Below are 26188 nucleotides of genomic sequence, written 5' to 3' on the forward strand. Positions count from 1 at the left end.
CGGTGTCTGGTGCAGATATCTTCTGAGAGGACAGGGCCCAGCAGCATCGCTACCACTCCTCCTTCCGCCGCCAACCTCCAAAAACAGTGACCGTTCTGAAAGGACATGTCCCACTGCATCTCCCCACCCCTTCTGCCAATGGCTTATGGTGATGTCACGTCGACAGAGCAGCTTCATGTTTTCCACTGTGCTCTGGAAGAGCAAATGTTGTTCCTATCTTCAAAAAAGGAAAGAAGATGGAGCCAGGAAATTACAGGCCACTGAGCCTTACTTCTATATCTAGAAAGAATGCAGTAATTAACCAAAGATAGCATGGGTTTGCAGCATGCCAGACTAATCTAATTTCCTTCTACGATGGAATCAGTTAGGGCTCATTCCCACTTGCTATGAAATCGGACGAATGCAATTCGATAAAAAATCGGATTGAATTCGGACCAGTATTGTTCTATGATTGTGTCTTCATCTGTGTTTTTTTTCCAGCTCAGATTGGATCATGATCGAACTGCAAAAAAATCGCAGAATGCTGCGATTGTTATCAGTATTCGGATCGCACCCCGCAATAAAAGTCAATGGGTGCGGCTTTTAGATGCTTTTAGAGATGCACCTTTTCTGGGGCGGATGAGAGCTGATGTTTTTAGCCGGGGGGGGCAGTATCCATGGCCCCTTTCTAGGCTATTAATATTAGCTTCCAGCTGTTTGCATAGCCTTTGCTGGCTATTAATTATAGGGGGACCCCATCTCATTTTTTGGGGGGATCCCCCATTTTTAATAGCCAGGAAAGGCTAAGTATACAGCTGTGAGCTAATATTAATAACCTGGGAGGCTCCATGGGTATTACCCCCTTCGCAGGCTAGAAACATTGGCCCCCAGCCATCGGCTTATCCTCTGCTGATTATGAAAATTGCGTGGGAGCCCACGCCTTTTTTTTTCTCAAAAATAATCTTTTATTAAATACATGTACAGAAATTTCCACACACTGTGCTAATTGTATTTGTCACTGACATCTATATATCTACCTATTCTATTTGTCTTTACTGTATGTAAACCATCTCTTCTATCCTGTCGGCTCCTGCTGTGATTTTACAGAAGCCGGAAAATGTTTTACCTGCTTTTCTTCTGTCTATCTATCCCTCTATGCAATAATGCTATATAAATATATCTATATATAGAAGAGGCATCGTGATTACTCACTAATCCCGCCCCCTGCACAGTAGCTCTGCCCCACCACATCACCACACATAATCCCGCCCCCCACCACATCACCACACACAATCCCGCCCCCCACCACATCACCACACATAATCCCGCCGCCACCACATTACCACACATAATCCCGCCCCCCCACTACATCACCACACATAATCCCGCCCCCCCACCACATCACCACACATAATCCCGCCCCCCACCACATCACCACACATAATCCCGCCCCCACCACATAATCCCGCCCCCCACCACATCACCACAAATAATCCCACCCCTCCACCACATCACCACACATAATCCCGCCCCCCCACCACATCACCACACATAATCCCGCCCCCACCACATTACCACACATAATCCCGCCCCCCACCACATCACCACACATAATCCCGCCCCCCCACCACATCACCACAAATAATCCTGCCCCCACCACATCACCACACATAATCCCACCCCCCACCACATCACCACACATAATCCCACCCCCCACCACATTACCACACATACAGTCATATGTAAAAGTTTGGGCACCCCTATTAATGTTAACCTTTTTTCTTTATAACAATTTTGGTTTTTGCAACAGCTATTTCAGTTTCATATATCTAATAACTGATGGACTCAGTTATATTTCTGGATTCAAATGAGGTTTATTGTACTAACAGAAAATGTGCAATCTGCATTTAAACAAAATTTGACCGGTGCAAAAGTATGGGCACCCTTATCATTTTCTTGATTTGAACACTCCTAACTACTTTTTACTGACTTCCTGAAGCACTAAATTGGTTTTGTAACCTCATTGAGCTTTGAACTTCATAGCCAGGTATATCAAATCATGAGAAAAGGTATTTAAAGTGGCCACTTGCAAGTAGTTCTCCTATTTGATTCTCCTATAAAGAGTGGCATCATGGGCTCCTCAAATCAACTCTCAAATGATCTGAAAACAAAGATTATTCAACATAGCTTTTCAGGGGAAGGATACAAAAAGTTGTCTCAGAGATTTAACCTGTCAGTTTCCACTGTGGGGAACATAGTTAGGAAATGGAAGAACACAGGTACAGTTCTTGTTAAGCCCAGAAGTGGCAGGCCAAGAAAAATATCAGAAAGGCAGAGAAGAAGAATGGTGAGAACAGTCAAGGACAATCCACAGACCACCTCCAAAGACCTGCAGCATCATCTTGCTGCAGATGGTGTCACTGTGCATCGGTCAACAATACAGCACATGCATAACGCCTTTTTGTATGACCAAACAACTCAATCTTTGTTTCATCAGTCCACAGGACCTTCTTCCAAAATGTAACTGGCTTGTCCAAATGTGCTTTTGCATACCTCAGGCGACTCTGTTTGTGGCGTGCTTGCAGAAACGGCTTCTTTTGCATCACTCTCCCATACAGCTTCTCCTTGTGCAAAGTGCGCTGTATTGTTGACCGATGCACAGTGACACCATCTGCAGCAAGATGATGCTGCAGGTCTTTGGAGGTGGTCTGTGGATTGTCCTTGACTGTTCTCACCATTCTTCTTCTCTGCCTTTCTGATATTTTTCTTGGCCTGCCACTTCTGGGCTTAACAAGAACTGTACCTATGTTCTTCCATTTCCTTATTATGTTCCTCACAGTGGAAACTGACAGGTTAAATCTCTGAGACAACTTTTTGTATCCTTCCCCTGAAAAGCTATGTTGAATAATCTTTGTTTTCAGATCATTTGAGAGTTGTTTTGAGGAGCCCATGATGCCACTCTTCATAGGAGAATCTAATAGGAGAACTACTTGCAAGTGGCCACCTTAAATACCTTTTCTCATGATTTGATACACCTGGCTATGAAGTTCAAAGCTTAATGAGGATACAAAACCAATTTAGTGCTTCAGGAAGTCAGTAAAAAGTAGTTAGGAGTGTTCAAATCAAGAAAATGATAAGGGTGCCCATACTTTTGCAGCGGTCAAATTTTGTTTAAATGCAGATTGCACATTTTCTGTTAGTACAATAAACCTCATTTGAATCCAGAAATATAACTGAGTCCATCAGTTATTAGATATATGAAACTGAAATAGCTGTTGCAAAAACCAAAATTGTTATAAAGAAAAAAGGTTAACATTAATAGGGGTGCCCAAACTTTTACATATGACTGTAATCCCGCCCCCCCACCACATCAACACACATAATCCCACCACGCCCCCCCACCACATCACCACACATAATCCCGCCCCCCACCACATCACCACACATAATCCCACCCCCACCACATTACCGCACATAATCCCGCCCCCCACCACATTACCGCACATAATCCCGCCCCCCAACACATTACCACACACAGTCCCGCCCCCCAACACATTACCACACACAATCCCGCCCCCCCACCACATCACTGCACATAATCCAGCCCCCCCACCACATTACCACACATAATCCCACCCCCCCACCACATTACCACACATAATCCCGCCCCCCACCACATTACCACACATAATCCCGCCCCCCACCACATTACCACACATAATCCTGCCCCCACCACATTACCACACATAATCCCGCCCCCCCACATTACCACACGAGGCCCCGTCCCCCCACATTACCACACGAGGCCCCGTCCCCACACATTACCACACGAGGCTCCGTCCCCACACATTACCACACGAGGCTCCGTCCCCATACATTACCACACGAGGCTCTGTCCACACACATTACCACACGAGGCTCTGTCCACACACATTACCACACAAGGCTCTGTCCTCACACATTACCACATGAGACTCTGTCCCCACACATTACCACATGAGGCTCCGTTCCCCCACATTACCACACGAGGCTCCGTCCCCCCACATTACCACACGAGGCTCCGTCCCCACACATTACCACACGAGGCTCCGTCCCCCCACATTACCACACAAGACTCCGTCCCCACACATTACCACACAAGGCTCCGTCCCCCCACAATTTTTAGAAAGAACATCAGAAAGTACAACAGTGCTTTTGCCTTTGCATCCTTTGGATTTCAGTCAATGAAATTTTCCGGTGGCCCACCCGTTTTAGTCATTCAAGGACAAGTGTACCACTGTACATCAACTTCTCTAAGGTAAAAGACCTGAATACAATTAAATGTACATTTTAATTCATTCCTATTCTTTTTTAATAATTAAAAATATATTTGTGCTTTCTTTAGATCTGATACTCCTTCACATTCACAACTCTACATATTGGATCCCGAGTATGCAAACATTCAAACGATTAAGTAACAAGCAAAATGAAGGATGCAAGAGGGACATAATGAATACTATTGACTGTTTACTCAGAGATATCAACCCATTTGCTCAGGCTTTCAAGAAGATGAAGGATTTGATTGATCAGCGTGGCTACGACCAGCATAAAATCGAAATGTGGATAACCAAGGATAGACAGCACGACCCTCGCCGATACAGCTTGCCGACAGCCAATGAAGTTGCAGCTGTGTTTGTCTCCGATGATGGAGAGCCGCCAATCAAAAGAGACATTGCCGTTCATCCCATTGGGCAGCGAGGACTACAGAATTTTGTGTACCATAGCCCAAACTGTGATCCAATGGTGTATCCACTCCTCTTTCCGTATGGTGAACACGGCTGGCAACTTGGAATACGGAAGCAAGGGAGAACTGCAAAAAGGAAAAGTCATGAAATGGAGGAAGGTGACGAAGAAGAGCAGGAAGATATCAGTCACAATGCAGGGGAACAAGAAAAAAAAAAAACAGAAGTGTGTCGATGAGGGAATTCTATGCGTACCGCCTTCAGGATCGACAATCCTTCAACTGTTACATTCTGGCAAGCTGACACAACAATACATAATTGATGCCTACCTAAAGGTTGAAGCGCAGCGACTGGACTGGAAAAGACAAAACCAAAAGAAACTCAGAGTAGAATTATATGTCGGGCTTATGGATTACATCAACAGTAGGGCTGAACAACAAGATCTGAGACCGGGTCGCATCGTCATACTTCCCTCTTCTTTTACCAGTGGAAAACGTACCATGACACAGAATTACCAAGATGCGATGACTTTGGTAGTAAAATTTGGAAAGCCGGATTTATTTATTACATTCACTTGCAACCCAAAGTGGGAAGAAATTCAGTCCAGCCTTTTACAACATGAAACAGCAATAGACCAACCAGATTTGGTATCTACCATATTCCACGTAAAGCTACAAGAGTTACTAAACGACTTGACTGCAAAAAAAGGTGGAGTGATGGGACAAGTAAAGGCATACACCTACGTCATTGAATTTCAAAAAAGAGGTATTAGGTACATTCATCTGAATGTTCGTAACAGTAATGTTAAGAATGGAATGATTAATACATTTAATGCATCCATTTATTGTTTCAGGTCTTCCTCATTGCCACATGCTCTTAATTCTGGACGACGAAGACAAGTTTCGAGAAGCTATCGATTGTGACAATGCTGTTTGTGCAGAAATTCCTAACCCGGATATTAACAAGGAGCTTTGCAATGTTGTCACCAGCTGCATGATTCATGGGCCCTGTGGAGAACACAATAGAAATTCACCGTGTACGGAAGATGTAAAAGGAATCCGGACATGCTCCAAAAAGTTTCCCAAAGACTTAAGCGAAGAAACAAATATTAATGTGGATGGTTATCCAGTATACCGCAGACGAAAAGATGGCATTAAGCTCAATATTAGGGATGTGGAAGTTGACAGCTGCTGGGTTGTACCATACAACCCCTACCTCTCTCAGAAATACAGCGCACACATAAATGTGGAAATCTGCTCTTCCATCCAGACCGTCAAATATATTTTCAAGTACGTGTACAAAGGACATGATGCAGCCATTGTTCAAGTGAACGAAGTCAGCAACTCTGGCACCTACCACTGGGACGAGATTAAGACTTACATCGACACAAGATATTTGGCATCGCCTGAAGCAATGTGGCGGCTGCGAAAATTTGAGATGTCTGCACGTTCCCATGCTGTAGAAAGACTTCCGGTACACCTACCTTTCCAACAATCAGTTTACTTTGAGGATGGAACGGAGCAGCTTTCTGTGGAAAAAGCTCAGCGTGATGGCACAAAACTTATGAAATGGTTCGTTCTAAACCAAACTGATCCATCAGCACATCAGTATTTATATTGTGAAATACCCTACCATTATGTCTGTACAAATAAGTTTTGGAAGACAAGAAAAAGAGGTGCTGACAAGATCCTTCCACGAATGTACTCTGTCTCTCCACAAGATATGGAAAGATTTTCCCTGCGCTTACTCCTGATGCATATCAAGGGTTAGTCATATTCATCTAATTGTACGTTATTAGATCATCCTGACTATAATTTTTAATTATTTTCTTTATGTTGTTTACAGGTGCTACATCATTCGAAGATTTGAGAACAGTGGAAGGACACACATATGAAACTTATATTCTGGCAGCAAAGGCCATGGGATTATTGCATGACGATTCAGAGTGGGACAAAACAATGGAAGAAGCATCTTTATTTAGAATGCCCGGTGAGCTTCGACAGCTATTTGCTGCAATCCTGAACCACGCCAACATCATAAGTGGACTTGATTTATACAACAAATATAAAAATAACATGATGGAAGACTTCCTCCTGACTCATAACGAATACATGGCTGAGCAGCAAACACTTGCCGATATCCAAGACCACTTACGACAGTTTGCTAAAGATTACAAAAGTTGTGGACTACCTTCCCCATCAGATGCGTATATAAAATGTGTGACATTGTTGATGTGGAAAGGGAGAAACAAGAATCTGAACGACTGCAGTTTCTGATGAACCTAGAACAATGAGGCGCCTTTGAAACAATCATGAATGCAGTTAATAATCCAACCACATCACAAAAATGCTTTTTTTATCTGGTGCAGGAGGTTGTGGAAAGACTTTCGTGTACAAGGCTTTGAAATCTACTATACTTGGGAATGGTGGCATTGTAAAAACAGTTGCTCCTACCGGTTTGGCAGCTACATTACTTAAAGGTAATTTTAATTACGATTACAGAATACTGAAAAACGTAAATTTAAGATGTCTGTATTGAAGATTTTTTTGTTTTACACAGACGGTAAAACAGTCCACTCCGGATTTGGAATTTCAATTCATTTCAATGAGAGAACTGTATCAAGTATTAAAGAAGGAACCTCAGTCTACCGAGAGCTTCGGGATACTAAACTTATTATATGGGATGAAATTTCAATGTCTCACGTTCATCTTTTCAATGTCGTTGGTGGGATCCCGATTGTTGTTGGAGGAGATTTTTGTCAGCAAGCTCCAGTTGTACTTCATGGAAATCGCATTAGTATTGTAGAGGCGTGTGTCAAGAGCAGTCCAGTCTGGAAATCCTTCAAGGAACTGAAATTAATCAGGAACATGCGAGTCAATCCTGATGAGGTTGAATTTTGTGAGTGGCTGCTAACTGTTGGATCAGGAGTTAAGATGGGAATCTGGTGGATTTTGTGAAGCTGAGCAAAGACATTCTGACTCATGACGTCGTGACAAGCATATTTGAGAATGACCTGAACTCTCTCACTCCTGCTGATCTTGCTTCCAGAGCAGTACTATGCCCTAAAAACTGTGACACGCTGACAATCAATGAACAAGTGTTGAACATGCTTAGAGGTCAGACTAAATCATACTTCAGTGTCGACAATATTTCATCCTGTGAGACAGCAGAAGAAAGAGCTCAGTACCCCATCTAATTTGTACATTCCCTAACTCCTATGGGCCTCCCTCCTCATATGCTGAACCTTAAGAAAGGCTGCTGTGTCATGCTACTCCGCAATTTAAATCCAAAGAAAGGACTGTGCAATGGTACTCGATTAATTGTAGAAACTCTTGGAACAAATATCGTCGACTGCAGTATTTTTTCTGGGGAGCATCGTGGTAAAAAGGTTCTCATTCCAAGAATACCATTGGGCACTAGCGAAAATTGCGATATCCCGTTTAAGTTAACAAGAAAACAATTCCCACTTCGTCTGGCTTATTCAAAGACAATTACAAAATCGCAAGGACAAACATTCGATAAGATTAGCGTTCTCCTACCTGATCCTGTATTCACACATGGTCAATTATACACTGCATTCTCTAGAGTAACAAGTTGTAAAGGTCTTTCAGTTCAAATTGTACCTGGTAGAAGTCAAGAAAAAATCTTTGAAAATGACGAAAATGAATTTAATTGTGTTTACAGAGAAATTTTAACTTAATTTATGTTTCGTTATGAAATTTGTTTAGATGCTGGAATGAATAAAAAACGCACATCTTACTGAATCCAGTTTGTTTTTGATTTTACACTGTGAATAAAATATATCATTAGTATTATTCAGATTTTTAATGATTATTATTGTTATTAACTTCATTTTAATTTAATTTAGCACCTGTGTAAGCGTTATTGAATGTTGTCATTATTTACTTTAGTTTAATCACCAGCAGCGTTAATTAGATAGCAATGAGCGTGCCGAGCGTTAGCTGTCTGGAAACAGCTAGTATATATATATATACAGTATATATATATATATATATATATATATATATATGTGTGTGTGTCACTGATGATTCTAATTAGCACACTGTGATTAATGAATATAGTGGGTAAAATACATATTTGATACACTGCTGATTTTGGCAGTTTTCCCACCTAGAATAGAGAGGTCTGTGATTTATATCATATGTACACTTCAATTGTGAGAAACAGAATCTAAAAATAGAAACCAGAAAACCACATTTTATATTATTAAATATCATTTTATTGCATGAAATAAGTATTTTATCATCTGCCAACCAGCAAGAATTCTTGCTCTCACATAACTGTTAGTTTTTTAAGAAGCCCTCCTACTCTGCACGCATTACCTGTATTAATTGCACCTGTTTGAACTCGTTACCTTTTTAAGAGACACCTGACCACACCATCAATCACACTCTAACGTCTCCACCATGACCAAGACTAAAGAGCGATGTAAGGACATCAGGGACAAAACTGTAGACCTACACAAGGCTAGGATGGGCTACATGACAATAGGCAAGCAGCTTGGTGAGAAGACAAATGTTGGCACAGTCAGGCTCGGACTGGCCCATAGAGTAACAGGGGAATCCCCCCGGTGGGCTCCTGTGCAGATCTAGGCCCCCAACCTTACTGTATGGGTAGTACTTGTCATCATTCACTTGATTTACTCTGTACAGAAAAAAGCAGCATCACATCATTCATTAACCAAACTACCCAGTTTATTACTATATAGCGATATAGGTATATTTGAGATCCAGGGTCGTGTAATATTTGTATGAAGGTGAAAAGTGGGCCCCCCAATGTTACGGGAGGGCCCTTGGCATCCCAGTTCGACACTGGGCACAATTATTAGAAAATGGAAGAAACACAAGATGACTGTCAATTCCTCGGTCTGGGGCTCCATGCAAGATCTCGCCTTGTGAGGTAAGGGTGATTCTGAAAAAGGTCATGAATCAGCTCAGAACTACATGGGAGGACCTGGTCAATGACCTGAAGAGAGCTGGGACCACAGTCTCAAACATCATTTGTATCACACTGCACTTTCATGTATTAAAATCCTGCAGGGCATGCAAGGTCCCCCTTCTCATGCCAGTACATGACCAGACCCGTTTGAAGTTCATCAATGACCACCTGGATGATCCAGAGGAGGCATTGCAGAAGGTCATGTGGTTAAATGAGATCAAAAAATAACTTTTTGGTATAAAGTCCTCTTGCCGTGTTTGGAGGCAGAAGAAGGATGAGCACAACCCCAAGAACACCGGCTCAACCATGAAGCATGGTTGGGGAAACATCATACTTTGGGGATGTTTTTCTGTAAAAGTGACAGGACGACAATGTAAGGGAGGGATCGGACTGTAGTCATGACCTGAATATCTATGTCTAGTCCTTCCCGTACAGAAAACTGTACTCTTCTCTACAGCATACCTGTGTCTCCAGACTCAGCTTCCTATGGGCACTTCCCAGGTGACGACGGACCCTCTTTCAGGCGACCCCCAGCAATGGAGACACAGTCCAAGTTAACTATAACATTTTCTTTACTGGGAACTTCACACGTTACATCCATAGTTGGTACATCGTGACAATTACTGGTTTCCTCATCTTTCCCTTTCTGGCTGTCGCTTCTGTGCAGTACATATCCAGACCGAACTGTCCGAGACTGCTCCCCAGCTCCTTCCTGGTCTGACCTTGCCATGAGGACAATTCCTTCTGCCTGTTTTGCCCCTGACTCAATATCATCAGTCACTAGGTTTGGCTGCCTCTGGTAAAGCATCCGGCCCGTCTGTACCAATCTCGTTGAAGCTCCAACTTCCTTCATCTCAGTTGTCAAACCAACTCTTGCCCTTAAAGCATCTTCCCAGGCGATAAGTCGCCACATTTTTCCTTTCCTGCACTGGCCCACTGCTATGACACACAGTGGCCATGGGTAATGTGGGCTGCAGCACTTGAACGTTGCGTGTCTGCCAAGCTGTCCCAGCCTATAGCCCATGTGGACACTAGGGCACCCTGGACCCGTCTGAGCTAACTTCCTAGCAAACTTCCCTCTTACTACCCAGAAGCCCCTCCTGCAATTAACCCTCTATCAACATCCTATCAGCTATACCTATTAGGCCCACTGGTATGCCCCCATCTAGTGGCCCTCAACAGAACTACACTTACCCATATCTATAGGAACTATATACTAAAGTGCCCTCCTCTAATGTCCCCCCAAAAGGATGCACTGACTTAACCTACAGTTGTGGCCAAAAGTATTGACACCCCTGCAATTCTGTCAGATAATACTCAGTTTCTTCCTGAAAATGATTGCAAACACAAGTTCTTTGGTATTATTATCTTCATTTAATTTGTCTTAAATGAAAAAACACAAAAAGAATTGTCCTAAAGCCAAATTGGATATAATTCCACACCAAACATAAAAAAGAGGGTGGACAAAAGTATTGGCACTGTTAGAAAAATCATGTGATGCTTCTCTAATTTGTGTAATTAACAGCACCTGTAACTTACCTGTGGCACCTAACAGGTGTTGGCAATAACTAAATCACACTTGCAGCCAGTTGACATGGATTAAAGTTGACTCAACCTCTGTCCTGTGTCCTTGTGTGTACCACATTGAGCATGGAGAAAAGAAAGAAGACCAAAGAACTGTCTGAGGACTTGAGAAACCAAATTGTGAGGAAGCATGAGCAATCTCAAGGCTACAAGTCCATCTCCAAAGACCTGAATGTTCCTGTGTCTACCGTGCTCAGTGTCATCAAGAAGTTTAAAGCCCATGGCACTGTGGCTAACCTCCCTAGATGTGGACGTAAAAGAAAAATTGACAAGAGATTTCAACGCAAGATTGTGCGGATGTTGGATAAAGAACCTCGACTAACATCCAAACAAGTTCAAGCTGCCCTGCAGTCCGAGGGTACATCAGTGTCAACCCGTACTATCCATCGGCGTCTGAATGATAAGGGACTGTATGGTAGGAGACCCAGGAAGACCCCACTTCTTACCCCGAGACATAAAAAAGCCAGGCTGGAGTTTGCCAAAACTTACCTGAAAAAGCCTAAAATGTTTTGGAAGAATGTTCTCTGGTCAGATGAGACAAAAGTAGAGCTTTTTGGGCAAAGGCATCAACATAGAGTTTACAGGAGAAAAAAAGAGGCATTCAAAGAAAAGAACATGGTCCCTACAGTCAAACATGGCAGAGGTTCCCTGATGTTTTGGGGTTGCTTTGCTGCCTCTGGCACTGGACTGCTTGACCGTGTGCATGGCATTATGAAGTCTGAAGACTACCAACAAATTTTGCAGCATAATATAGGGCCCAGTGTGAGAAAGCTGGGTCTCCCTCAGAGGTCATGGGTCTTCCAGCAGGACAATGACCCAAAACACACTTCAAAAAGCACTAGAAAATGGTTTGAGAGAAAGCACTTGAGACTTCTAAGGTGGCCAGCAATGAGTCCAGACCTGAATCCCATAGAACACCTGTGGAGAGATCTAAAAATGGCAGTTTGGAGAAGGCACCCTTCAAATATCAGGGACCTGGAGCAGTGTGCCAAAGAAGAATGGTCTAAAATTCCAGCAGAGCATTGTAAGAAACTCATTGATGGTTACCGGAAGCGGTTGGTCGCAGTTATTTTGGCTAAAGGTTGTGCAACCAAGTATTAGGCTGAGGGTGCCAATACTTTTGTATGGCCCAGTTTTGGAGTTTTGTATGAAATGATCAATGTTTTGCTTTTTGCTTCATTCTCTTTTGTGTTTTTTCATTTAAGACAAATTAAATAAAGATAATAGTACCAAAGAATTTGTGATTGTTATCATTTTCAGGAAGAAACTGAGTATTATCTGACAGAATTGCATGCGTGTCAATACTTTTGGCCACAACTGTAACTTTACATGAATAATGGACACCTATGTTATATTAAAGGAACACCAGACAATAAAATACAGTTTTCTACAAAATGGTAACTCATACATATGAGCGATAATACATATTTCTATGTAGCAGTACCGCAGGCATTTATCATAGACATTATCAATCAGCAATATGTACACATTAACAATCGAAGGGCAATCCGAGGAAGCGAAGCAAGAAAGACATTATATCTCACCCCCTTACAACTGCACTGTATTGAAGGGAGGATGGATGGGGTCATGTATTGCAAGACTGTGGCCAACAACCTCTTTCCCTCAGTAAGAGCATGTCATGGCTGGGTCTTCCAGTATGACAATGACCAAAAACACACAGCCAGGGCAGGTAAGGAATGGCTCTGTAAGAAAGTCCTTGAGTGGCCTAGCCAGTCTTCAGACCTAAACTCAATAGAAAATCTTTGGAGTGAACTGAAAATCAATTTTGCCCAGTGACCGCCCTGAAACCTGAAAAATCTGGAGAAGATCTATATGGAGGAGTGGGCCAAAATCCCTGCTGCAGTGTGTGCAAACTTGATAAAGAACTTCAGGAAATGTCTGACCTCTGTAATTGCAAACAAAGGTTTCTGTACCAAATATTAAGTTCTGTTTTTCTATTGTATCAAATACTTATTTCATGTAATAAAATGCAAATTTAATATCTAAAAGTCATACAATGTGATTTTCTGGATTTTTTTTAAGATTCTGTCTCTTACAAGTGTGCCTACGATAAAAAATACAGACCCCTCCATTCTTTGTAGGTGGGAATACTTGCAAAATCAAATACTTCTTTTCCCCACTGTATATGAACTCCAATATTGCTGTAAACATTTAAAATGTAAGATACTTAATTGGCGCTTTTTGCTCAAAGAGCGCAACAGCCATCCAACCATGTCAATGTGTACCTTTAAAATGGATGATCCCTAAAAAATAGATGACTTAACCCCCCATGTATCAAATCAGGCCTCAACTGAATGAGAAGTTAGCAACTAGCTGCCTGTAAGTTCTTAGGGTACCCTTACATTTAGCGATGCACCAGCGATTCCGACCACGATACGACCCGGTCAGGATCACTGGTGCATTGCTAAATGGTCGCTAGTGAGCTGCCAAACAGGCAGATCTCGCCAGCGACATAGCAGCGGTCGGCGGTCGTTACTTACCAAGGACTGTGACAAGAACAAGGGGGCATTCTCTTCGTTTGGAGGAAAGACAATTTCTGCACCAGCATAGAAGAGGGTTCTTCACGGTAAGAACAGTGAGGCTCTGGAATTCTCTTCCTGAGGAAGTGGTGATGGCCAACTAACTAATTGAATTTAAGAAAGGAATGGATGCTTTTCTTGTGAGTAACGGTATAGAAGGTTGCGAATAACATAATGTTATAGGTAGATGGTTGACCCAGCTTAGGGGAAGGAATTTTTTTTCCCTATGGAGAAAATTGACTTCTACTCTGTGGGTTTTTTGCCTTCCCCAGGATCAACAATGCAGAACAGCCTCACTAAAAATAGGCTGAACTAGATGGATATAAGGTCTTCCTTCAGCCTTCAAAACTATGTTACTATGTTATGTTACCTGTCAGACGCGGCGATGAAGACGTCCTCCCGCCCGCGTCCACGGTCCAGGACATTCTTGCGCGTTCAGTGATAACCAGTGGGGGAGCCGGTCGGAGGTAAGTATCACACATAGCGATATCGCTAGCAATATCGCTGCTGCGTCACAAAATCGGTGACGCTTTGGCTATATCGCCAGCGATCTCGCTGTGTGTAATGGGGGCTTTAGTCCAAGGATAGCGTGTGACGTACCAGCCAAAGAGATAACAACTGGTGGTGGACAAATGGTGGACATTTTTGAGCATGAAGGCATGTCATGGTACTCAGAGACTCCCCTGATGAGTTGGATAAAGCGAAACGCGTCGGGAGAAGGGAGTATTATACCTCTTGAGGGACCTGATAGTGCTGTACAAAATGGGTGAGATCCCTCCATATTATATGCCGATTTATGTTAATAAGGAATATGGTTTACTCTAAGGCTGGCTTCACACTTGCGTTTTTTTGCGCTGCTTTTTAGCGCAAAAAAACGCATGCGGTTTTTCCCCTATACTTTAACATGGGTGCGCATATGTGCGCATACATATGCGCACGTACGCGTTTGTATGCGCATGTGTTTTTTTGCAGTGTGCGCTCGGGTGCACAAAATGCATCCTGTTGCATTTTTTGTGCGTCTGACTTGCCCCCAAAAAACGCATACGCATGCAATGCGGCTTTTTTTTTACAGCAAAACACCCATTAAAGTCTATGGGTGCGCATACGTGCGCATTGTAATGCGCACGTATGCGCAAAAAACGCATGCTTTCTTTAAAAAAATGCACCAAAACTCGCAAAAAAAACACACACAAACGCATGATGCGTTTTTTTCATGCGTTTGTGTACGCAAAAAACGCGCAGCAAAAAAAAGCAAGTGTGAAAGTAGCCTAAGTGAGGATGTATGCTCATACTGAGAAATGAACTATGCGATACATTCACCTGTATTAATGTTCTGGTTTGCTCTATATGCCGTATTTTCCTGTCTGCTGCTACTTTAGTCTATGATCCCTGTTTGTATTTATTTACTACAGGATGAACATGTGTATTGTTTTTGATCATTATTTTGCTATATAACATAGACTCTTCTAAAGCATTCATTTAAAAGAGGTTTATTCCACTATAATTCGCTGAATGCTTTTTTCAGGCACCAAGGGCTATTCTAGACAGTTATTTATGAGGAAAGTAAAGATATATCCCCTGGAACTGTCAGTGCTATAATCAGCCTATGGTTTATGATATTTTGGTGTCCTGGTTATCGCCAATGCGATTTTGTTTGTCTGTCTTTTGTGTCACGTGCACTTTTATCAAGGACCTTAGGTTCTTTTTTAATTTGTTGTAATAAAGTAGATTAGTTTTAATTTGTATATTATTTACTAGCTTTCTGTAAGTTCTTAGGCCTATAAGAAAAAAAATACAAAAGTCCCGGATAACACCTTTAAAGGGAACCTGTCACGTCCTCTATTGCTATTAAACTGCCCAAAGCATCACTAACATGTTTATCTCAAGCAAAACGTCTCACTAATTAGCACACAAATCACTTTTTATATGTTGATGATTGCCAAACATACCTTCTGTCAGAGGGGTGGGCAGCTCTAGCTTTTCAGTTACAGTCAATCATATGCGTTTTGAAATTCTCCATGTCCATCGTATTAACATTCTATCCTATCACTGCTCCCTACGTCACAGCAATCTACCAGCAGATCCCGCGCTTGCACAATGACGCTCAGCCTTCCGAGCATGCGCACTGACTCTGTGTGTACGTGCCAGCTTCATATCCTATGTGTTCATGCTTTGGAGACGCTGAGCGTCAGTGTGGCGAACGGGAAGACAAGCGCACATAGCGTTCGTGCTCACAAATTGTCATGTGGTTGTAAAGGGTACGGGGGCCAGTTTAATGCCCTGTACTTCTTGCATACGTCCCTGGCGTGTAAATATGTTCCTGACAGAAACAGTATATCTCATGCGTCGTGTGTATACGTATATATATTGTGTATTACATTGTACTTATGCTTATGTATTGCCAATGTACTGATGTTTTTGTATAGATATCGGGATAGTATAGGATTTAGCTCAGTAGTGGTAGCACAATAGGATAGGATACTGTAGAATAAGGATTAGATAGACCAATAGGATTAGGTTAGTTAGGAGGGGCTAAGAGAGAGTAGTTGGGGGAAGCTGCCTATAGTGAGTCAGTCTAGAGAAGGAGTGTGAGTCGGGAGCAAGGACAGGACAGTCGTGTCCAGGGGGAAACGTTTAAGCCGAGGAGCCCAGCAGTCCAGGGCCTTTAGAACTGAAAGTCACACAGTGTGGAGGAATATCTTGGCAGCATCAGAATGGTAGCAGCTAACTTTGTGGGAACGACCCTAAATGTCTGAGGCCTAGGACCTGGTAAGGAATAGAAGAGCCATTTCTCGACTTCACCTTCGGAGAGGGAAGTGGGCGGGGAACTCCTGAAGCGGGTTAGTCTGACCAGTAAGGAAGCTGCGGGATCGGCGGATCCGATGGATATTTCTGGAGGAGTGAGGGCCAGTACAGGGAACGGAATGGTGATATTCTGCAAATAATCTTGTGCTGTTTCTGTGACTAAACTGGACGAACTGCGTAAAATTGTTTTGATAAAGGTGAACCTGGACTCTGACTGTCATTGTGTGGTGGTAAAGGAAAAGGACTCCTGGCCATGTGGAATGGACCCTGACTTGCAAGTGAGTGAACTACTGTATGTTAATAAAGCGGAGGGCCAGGGTGTGCCAGTACTGCCACCCGCTGCCATGACTACCCGCCTGGGCTCTGTTTCATGGTCACTTAAGCTCAGCTACTCTGAATCATGTGCACATACGATATGAAGCTGGGACGTATGCAGGGTCGGACAGGCCCACCGGAGAACCAGAGTAGTGGGCGCCCTAGGCAGCTGCTGGCCAATATGCCAGCAGGTGTCAGTGCCTGGGCCCCCAATGCTCCAGGGGCCCCCAGCCAGGGGCATGTCGCTAATAGTGGCACACCAAGCTGCTATGGGGCCCCTGAGTCAAGGGGGGCCCTCCCGATGCCAGCGGAGCAGCAGCTGGAGACAGAAGCCTGTCCCCGCTTCTAAAGTGAAATGAATATTCATGCTTGCGCACACCCCCATGGGCATGGAGAGGAGTGAATATCATTTCACTTTAATAGCGGGCAGTGTTAGCTGCAGCCTGAGGCTAATAGTGCCCACATGTAAAGCGGGTGCTGCTGAATCGGGACCCAGAGGTGGGCCCCTAAAAGGCGGCCAACTCTGATTGCGATCCCTGCAACTTGGGACCGGAGAGGGGCTGCAGGGATCCGATGCTGTCCTGTTTCCTGCTCGCCTGCCCAGCACTTCCTGTCTGACACAGCGAGGCTGGATGACGTCATCATTCAGCACGGCTTTTTCAGAAAGGAAGCTGCCGGGATGTGCTGCGGCTGCAGGGAACATGCAGAGAGGTGAGTGGGTGCTGTGTGTGTCTGCCTGCCTGCGTGCATGCATGTGTGTGTATGTGGTGTGGTGCAGTGTTTTGTGTGTGTGTATGTGGTGCTTTATTATACCCTATCAGGGGGGCTGCATAATATTCTATGAGGGGGGCTGCATTATATTCCATGAGGGAGGCTACATTATACTGTATGCTATGAAGGGGGCTACTTTACATTCTATAAGGGGTCTACCCCAACCCCTGCTACATAATTAAGACGTGTACTACCTTATATTATACCCTGATATTAGCACGATTTACCACACAATTGGTGGTCTTGTATTTATTTCTATGTAGCTACATAGTGGGCCCAAGGATGATTTTCTCTGGTGGGCCCAAGGTGCTCCAGTCCGATGCTGGACGTACACACAGAGTCAGTGCGCATGCCCGGAAAGCTGATTGTCATTGCGCAAGCGTGGGATCTGTTGGGAGATTGCGGTGACGTAGGGAGCAGTGACAGGAAGGAGTGCTAATATGATGGGCGTGGAGAATTTAAAAACGCTTTTGATTGACCTTGACTGAAAGACTGAAAAGTTAGAGCTGCCAACCCCTATGACTGAAACAGATGGTATGTGTGGCAACCATCAAAGTATAAACAGTGATTTTTGAGCTAAATACTGGGACGTTTTTCTCGAGATGAACATCTCAGTGATGCAATGTGCATCACTAACATGACATTGGGGGCAGTTTAATAGTAATAAAGCATGTTATAGGTTCCCTTTATCAAAGGTCCAAGCTTAAAATTGTTAGCCCCTTTTTCTAACTCTCATAAACTAATCTTGCATCCATCAATGCAAGGATCTAGAATAATTTTCAAGTATACAACCCCTGGATTATAATAATCTTAGTACCTGTAAGGATCTAGATATTACAGGATTCCTTGTTTCTGTAGTATTTTTTACAGTGCAGGGTGAAAGATGACCTTTGGTGTTACCCAGATAGGATGCAAAATCTCTGCTTTTTGTCAGCTCATCAGGCTCTACTGACATATTATGCTCACGTATGTTCAAGGTGACAGAGTTGAATAAATTGCCTTTCTTGCAATCCAGATCATATTTTTATTATGTACTGTATTGTATGTAATTTGATTGTTTACCACTCATAATCTAAGTAATGTTTTTTTGCTGGTTACCCAAGGCGGTCAATCAAAGAATTAAATATCTACAGTAATAACAGCTAAAGCACCTGAGGATTTCCAATAGTTTTAGGCACATTAGTGTTTTACCTACAAATAACCACAAGATGGCAAGAGTGACTTGAACATTGTAGATGAGTAATTCTGCACAAATCTTGGCGATTAAAAAACATACTCTAGTAAAAAAAACTTTCTGGCATATTCATAGGATGGCAATGTACATGAATCTGTAAGCTTATCACAATATACCTGTCTATATACCCTGCAGCAGGTAACATTATTAAATATTTTTTTGCCTTGTGTACACCGTAATATGCCTTGTATACTAAGAAAAAATGCAGAATATTTTTATGCTCAAAACGCTTGTACCGGTTACTGTGACAGTAATTATCCTGATCTCATTGTTCCTGTTAAATGCTGCTCATGTAAATATCTGACCTATAGACATTTACTACTTATAATATTTATGATCTATGGTTGATTTTGCAGTTTGCCCATAAAAATGTTGGCTGGAAATGATTTCCTAGCTCTGAATGCCAATTCAGCTAAAACTAACTGCTTGACCTCAAAAGAAACATAGAGCCCTGTATTTTTTATTATGTACAGTACAATATATACTCAATTCAAATCACCTTTACAGGGATCAGTTAAAAAATGGTTTTCCTAAACTGCCATTTAAAGGGGTTTTCCAGTTTAAAAAATAACGCTGTTTCACCAGCTGCAGTTTTTCTAAAAATAAAAAACAAAAACCTGTCCTTCACTCACTCTTCCATGGCCCAGTGCTCAGTCTTCGCCACTGCTCCTGGAGTCTGTTATCATCTGCAGCGCTATGTCACATAGACAGCTCTGCAACCAATAACTGGGCTCAGTGACCGAGCGGTTCGTGCTGTCTGCTCAGGGAGAGCCACTGATCTCAGTAATTGGCTGTAGCACTGTTTATGTGATCTCAGCACTGCAAATGCTAACAGACACCTATAGCAATGGTGGAGACTTAGCGCGTGGGTCAAGGAGGGTGAGTAAGGGCAGGGTCAGACAGCCATATAACTTGTTCGAGAATCGCACCGCACTGCACGGACTGTCCGGCACCTCACCTGACCTGAGCATGACAGCGTGATGGATTACTATACAGCTTTCAAGCTCAGGTCAGGAGAGCCGACAACCAGGACGAGGTTTACCAAGTGATTCTCGCACGAGAAATACGGCAGTCTGTCTCTACCCTAAAGCATTATCTACAGCCAGGGATTTTCCAAAATCAGAAAACCCCTTTAACACTGGGATATGACTTTTCTAAATCGTTATTTTGAAAAGCTGGTTTCAGCAAAATGTTTAAGGGGTGCACAAGCGAATAAAAATGATAGATTTAATGGGGTTATCCCATGAGCATAATTAATTTTAATAAATAGATCTTGGAATAATAAAAAATTTCCACAATTGGATATGTTTAAAAAAAAGTTCCTGTGCTGAGATAATCTTATAAATGTGCCCCTGCTGTGTACTGTGTAATGGCTGTGTCTGTCTGTGCAGGAACATGGTCGGATATACCACATCTCCTGGGCAGCTTGAATGTCATCTCTGACATCTCTCTTTACTTGTATTTTGTCCGGCGTATATTACATCTCTAATCTGTGTATGAATCTACAGGACACAGCTCTGTAGCAAATCCTATGTTTGCCCATAGGCTAGGGTCATAGTTTCTCTTCGGAGCACTCAGTCTCAGGAAAAAAAATGGGACATGTGTACAGCCCAATAGAATAACATGGGTACGAGTGTGATCTGTCAAAACCACGGAGAATGCTCACTCGATTTAAACAGTCGTGTGCAAGAGCCCTAATTATCATTTATTATTCCTATATGATTGTTTAGTGGAAATAGCTCCTTTTGTGTATTTGTATATACTTCTGTAATTGCCTGAGGGAGGGGAACTCATGGGATTATCACTTACCACCCTCTCCAGGTCTCATCTTCTTTTTTAATTCTTTTTAATGAATATGTCTCTGTCTATGTTGTCATTTCTTGTGCCATTTTTTAATAAGATTGAAATCTAAATAAACAATGGATGTGCACACTTTTTCTCCTTACGGACATTTCCTTCTTCCTTCCTGCTAATGTTTGCATGTAAGGTTGTGGAGCACCCCGTTTTCATTTATCCTTGCTGTGCCCACTTTCCATTTTCATTACCTCCTTCTGTGTATTCAGTGCTAAATATGATCTTTTAAACACTTAGGAAGAAAGTGAATTAAAGGTGATGGTTGAGTATTCGTCGGGTAATAATATTCACAAACACACAAGGTAAGAGACATAATAACATTTGTTTATTTCATTAGTTACTAAGCATGGAAATAACTACTAATGGTAATGATAATGTATCAAACAGGTACAATCACACTTTTTTTATTAATACTGAATACATTACATTAATCAATTAATAGTGACTACTTGACAATGGCAGCCCCGTCATAGTTGCAACTGTACTACATTCATAGGGCCTGTAATGAAAAGATGCTTGATTGCCCTGGTTGCTGTAATATTGTTATAGTGGCTACCTGCAGCTCCCATTAGATGTAGCTCACCATACACAGATATAGTGTTACTTTATGTGGTAGTAACTCTGGAATCCACCAACTTATCCCAGTAATTTTGAGGTTATAATTTATGTTAGTGATAAATTTAGGTCAATATTTTTGGGGTTTATTTGTGAAAATAAATGGAACATAAAATTTGCTATGCAATTTCTCCTGAGTACGATGATACACCATATGTGGTGAAAAACTACTATTTGGGTGCATGGCAGGGCTCAGAAGGGAAGGAGCACCATGTAAGTTTTGGAGTGCAAAACTGGCTAGAATAAATAGTGAACATCATGTCACGTTTGCAGAGCCCTTGATGTGCACAAATAGTGAAAATCTCCCACGAGTGATATCATTTTGGAAACTACAACATTCAAGTGACTTATTTAGAAGTGTGGTGGCACCTTGAACACACAGGTGCGTTACAGAATATTACACCGTTGAGCTGTGAAAATGAAAAAAATACATTTTTTCCTGCAAAAATGTTGATTTTGCCCAAAATTTTTAATTTTGACAAAGGTAACAGGATAAAATGGACTATGCAATTTATTGTGCAATTTCTTCAGAGTACACTGATAGCCCATATGTGGTGGAAAACTACTGTTTTGGTATACTTCAGTGCTCGATAGGGAAGGAGCGTCAACTTAATTCTGTTAGGCGTCGGATTCCTGCCACTGCACAGCGGGAATCCAGAGCCAGACATCCTGCGGTCTCTCATTCTCCTCCGACCGCTCAGACTCCTGCTCAGCAATCACGGCGAGCCAGGCATTCCCCTCAGACTTGTTCTGTGAGCCTGGATGTTGCTGCCACCTCTGGTGCAGCAATGGTAGCGCAACCGGCTTTGCAGGGAACTGCTCCAGAGGCTAAGTCCTCGTGCCGTGCTACTGGGCATGCCCGCAACTTGTCCTCTCAGTGGAGAGCAGGGGTCACATGTGCAGGTCCTATGTCGGATCTGATTGGTCCTTCCCAAAGTATTGGAAGGTCCCGGAAGCGCATGGCTATAAAAAGCCTGCATGGCGGCTCGGCCATGCGCTAGTGTAGCATATTATTCTGTGTGTGTATGGTGATGGATGTATGGACTGGTGTCTGACTCATTATGAAACCCCTACCCTCTGATATTACGAGTGGTGACCGAGTGTGAATAGTCAGCTCCAGGGTTGTGGCAAGCTACACGCCACTTGCTCCACACCTACACTAGCGTCTGTCGGCGCCCGGTCCTCGGCGCCGACGCTTGCGGCTTTTCTCTGCCGCTGCGCAGTAGTAACAGCAACTATTGGTGTTCGCGGCTGCGACGCCACACGCAGGTCTCTGTGACGCTAACAGGGCCTGTGCCTTTGCTTTAGCGTTCGGGTGACGTTAACCCGAGCGCAGTCCCGCACCTACTAGGTGCATCTGCCATTGTTCAGCAGCGGTCTTGTCATCTACCGCACGGTGGACCCCGGGCGGCGAACGCACCTACTATTATTTATATTTGGTGCGTTCCGCCGACCCTAACAAATTCTGGAGGTTAATTTTGGCTGGAATAGATTGTGAATGCCATGTCACATTTGAAGAGTTCCTGACATGCCAAAACAGCAGCAACCCCCACAAGTGACTCTATTTTCAAAACTGCACCTCTTGCGGAATTCATCTAGGGTGTAGTGTGCATTTTTATCCATCAAGCGAGTCACAGAATCATATAATATTGGGCTGAGTAAATGGAAAATTGCCAGTTTTTCCACTAAAATGTTGATTTGGCCCAAAGTTTTTAATTTTCAAAAGGGATAATAGGAGAAAATGAATGGTACAATTATTACGCAATATCTCTTAAGTACACGAATACCCCATAAGTGGTCAGAAACTACTTTTAAGGCACAGTGCAAAGTTCAGAAGGGAAAAAGTGCCATATTGCAGTTCAGATATTGCTGGAATACCTTGATGGTGCCATGCACAATGGCAAAGCCCCCGAGGTGCCATAACAGTAGAACCCTCTATAAGTTACTCCATTTTACAATCTACACCCCCCCATTGAATTCATCTAGGGTTGCAGTGAACATGTTGACACCACATATGTTTTGCAGAATTTTATGCCAATGGGCACGGAAAAAATTATTACAATTTTACAACTAAAATGTTGTTTTAGCCTCAAGTTTTAAATTTTTATAAGGGCTAATAGGAAAGAATGAACCTCTCAGTTTTTTGTGAAATTTCTTTTGAGTGCGACAATGCCCTTAATGTAATCGGGAACTACTTTTCAGGCACAGTTGAAAGCTCAAAAGGGAAGGGACGCCATATTATAGGGTAGATTTTGCTGGTGCTATGATCCACTGGAAGAGCACTTGAGGTACCAGAACAGCAGAACCCCCATAAGTGACCCCATTTTACAAACTACATCTCTCAATTAATTAATTTAAGGATGCAGTGATCATATTGACACCACGAGTGTGTCATAAAATTTTATACTATTGGGCAATGAAGAAAAATAATTACATGTCTACCACAAACATTTTTTTTAGCCCCAAATTTTACATTTTCACACAGGTAAAATTGTATTATAATTTGTCATATAATTTTTCTGAATGTGGTAATACAGTACTGCTTAGCCACACGCCGAGACTAGGGAGGAACGGAGTGCTATTTGACTCTTGTAGGATAAATTATTCTAGAATAGTTTGCGGACTTCTTATACAAAACCCTTAAGTGCCAGGAGAGCAATGGAAATTGCAAATTTGCCATTCTAGTGAAAAATTCATTGTAGTGCCTGTATATTATGCCCAGATCGTGATTCTGGAGACATGAACCTGTAAATTACATTTCTACAGATTGTAAATCAAGAGAAGCTTGGTGGTGCTCACATTAGAATTCTATATTATGCATCCAAGTAAAAATGAAAAATGGCACTTACCAGGTATGTGATTCAAAAAAACTTTTTTCCCAGTTCATTGGAACAAAAACAGGCAAAGCGGAGGGCAGGGAGTGTGTAGGAGAGAGGAGCTATTTCACGCTACAACAACTGGGAATACAGGTTTTTTTGAATCACTTATCTGCTGAGTGCCGCTTTTCATTTTTACATGGATATATCACATAGTTACAGAAATGCCAAACGTGGATGCTAAATGTGATTTGGGCACACTGTGGGCCTCAGAAGGAAAGACAGAGAGAGCACTTGAATTCTGGAGCCCAGAATTTTCTGGATTTCTTTTGGGGGGTGAGCAGCCATAGCGCTTTTCCAGAACCTTTGTGCTATCAGTAATGTTAAAGCCCCCTATATTTCCATTAACAGATGACAAACCTGGGTGGGGTTTTGCTTTTTTGCGGTTTAAGTTGAAACTTTTAGTGGGAACATTTGACATAACATTTTGGATCACATTTATCCGGTGCTCTATGCTGAGCACTTATATCGGGATTTCTATCTAAATCTCAAAATGAGGTGATTCAGATGAAACCCCTGAGGACTCCATTCACTATAATGAGGCATCAGAGTTACTCTTGACTCTTCCTGGCCTTTGTTGAGCTTTGTCCTTCTTTTCAGAGATGCTGAAAACTGTGGCTGACCTTGCTTTTATGCACACCATCCACAGTGCCTCCATCTGCCTCATTATAGGGAATCTTCCACTGGAGATTCCGTCTGAATCATGTATTTCAGAGATTTACATGGAAACACTGGTGTCAGTGCAGAATAAGGGTATGTGCACACGCTGCGGATTCTGCTGCGGATCCGCAGCGGATTTGGCCCTGCGGGTCCGCAGCAGACTCTGCTGCATTGTACAGTACTTTTATTTCCTATTAAAAAAAACCCCGCAGTGCACATGCTGCGGATTTGCTGCGGGTCACAATCTGCAGCATGTCAATTCTTTGTGCGGTTTCCGCATGACTTGCATTTTCCTTATCATTATGAGGTGTGAAACCGCAGGCTAATCTGCAGATAAACCGCAGGACTTTTGTCCTGCGGATTTACCTGCGGATTTTTCAACAAAATCCGCACAACCTTAAAACTATGTGGGCACATAGCCTTAATGTGAGCTGAGCCTTACTGCATTCCTTGGGAGGAAGAATGAACAATCAACAGCAGGTCGAGAAGTGCTTTTACTTATTGTTTTATACCATTCACCGTGCGGTAAATATTAGATTACTTTATTCTTCGGATTGATGTGATTTCAGCTATACCAGATTTATATCAGTTTTTATGTTTGGCTGCTATCACACACTAAAAAAATGTGAAAAAAAAAAAGGTTTTGCAGTGCCATATTTTGAGAGCTAATTAATTTCTCTTTATTTCTGACAACAGTCATGTGATGGCTTGTTTTTTTTGTGGGACAAGTTGTTGCATTTACTAGTACCATACCATTTTCAGGCACATAACTTTTTTTTATTGCTTTCTATTCCCATTTTTGGATGATAGAATAAAGAAAAAACAGCAATTCAGGAATTGTTTTTTGGGGATTTTTTTATGCCATTCTCTGTATGCTAAAAGTCATAAGACAGCTTTATTTTTCGGGTCAGTACGATTACAGCGATAACACATTTATATTTTTTTATGTTTTGCTGCATTTACATAATAAAAACTTTTATAGAAAAAAAAATGTTTTTGCATTGCTATTTTCTGAGAGCTATAACTTTATGTTTCTGCTGACAAAGCTGTATGATGCTTGTATTTTGTTGGAAAAGATGATGTTTTCAGAGATACCATTTTTATTTAAATTTGACTTTTTAATGGCGTTTTATTCTACTTTTTTTGGGCGGTATGATGAAAAAGCATAGTTTTTTGCCACTTTTTTTTACGGAGTTCATCGAAAGGGTTAAATCTTGTGATCGTTTTATAGATCGGGTTGTTCCAGAATGTCAAATATGTGGCCTATTTTTACAG

At 42.4% G+C, this 26188-nt stretch overlaps 1 protein-coding gene across 1 annotated transcript in view; it reads left to right on the plus strand.

Annotated features, from left to right (window-relative positions):
• LOC141048148 (uncharacterized) overlaps positions 1-26188 on the plus strand; it is a 217609-nt gene that overhangs the window by 115105 nt on the left and 76316 nt on the right. Inside the window, exon 11 of the mRNA XM_073543592.1 lies at positions 21000-21064. Coding sequence (XP_073399693.1) covers positions 21000-21064 — 65 coding nt within the window. The remainder of the gene's footprint in view (positions 1-20999; positions 21065-26188) is intronic.

The sequence above is a fragment of the Dendrobates tinctorius genome, unplaced genomic scaffold (assembly GCF_039654945.1).
Source record: "Dendrobates tinctorius isolate UK_male_01 unplaced genomic scaffold, ASM3965494v1 ptg000011l, whole genome shotgun sequence".
In the NCBI taxonomy this organism is placed as follows: domain Eukaryota; kingdom Metazoa; phylum Chordata; class Amphibia; order Anura; family Dendrobatidae; genus Dendrobates; species Dendrobates tinctorius.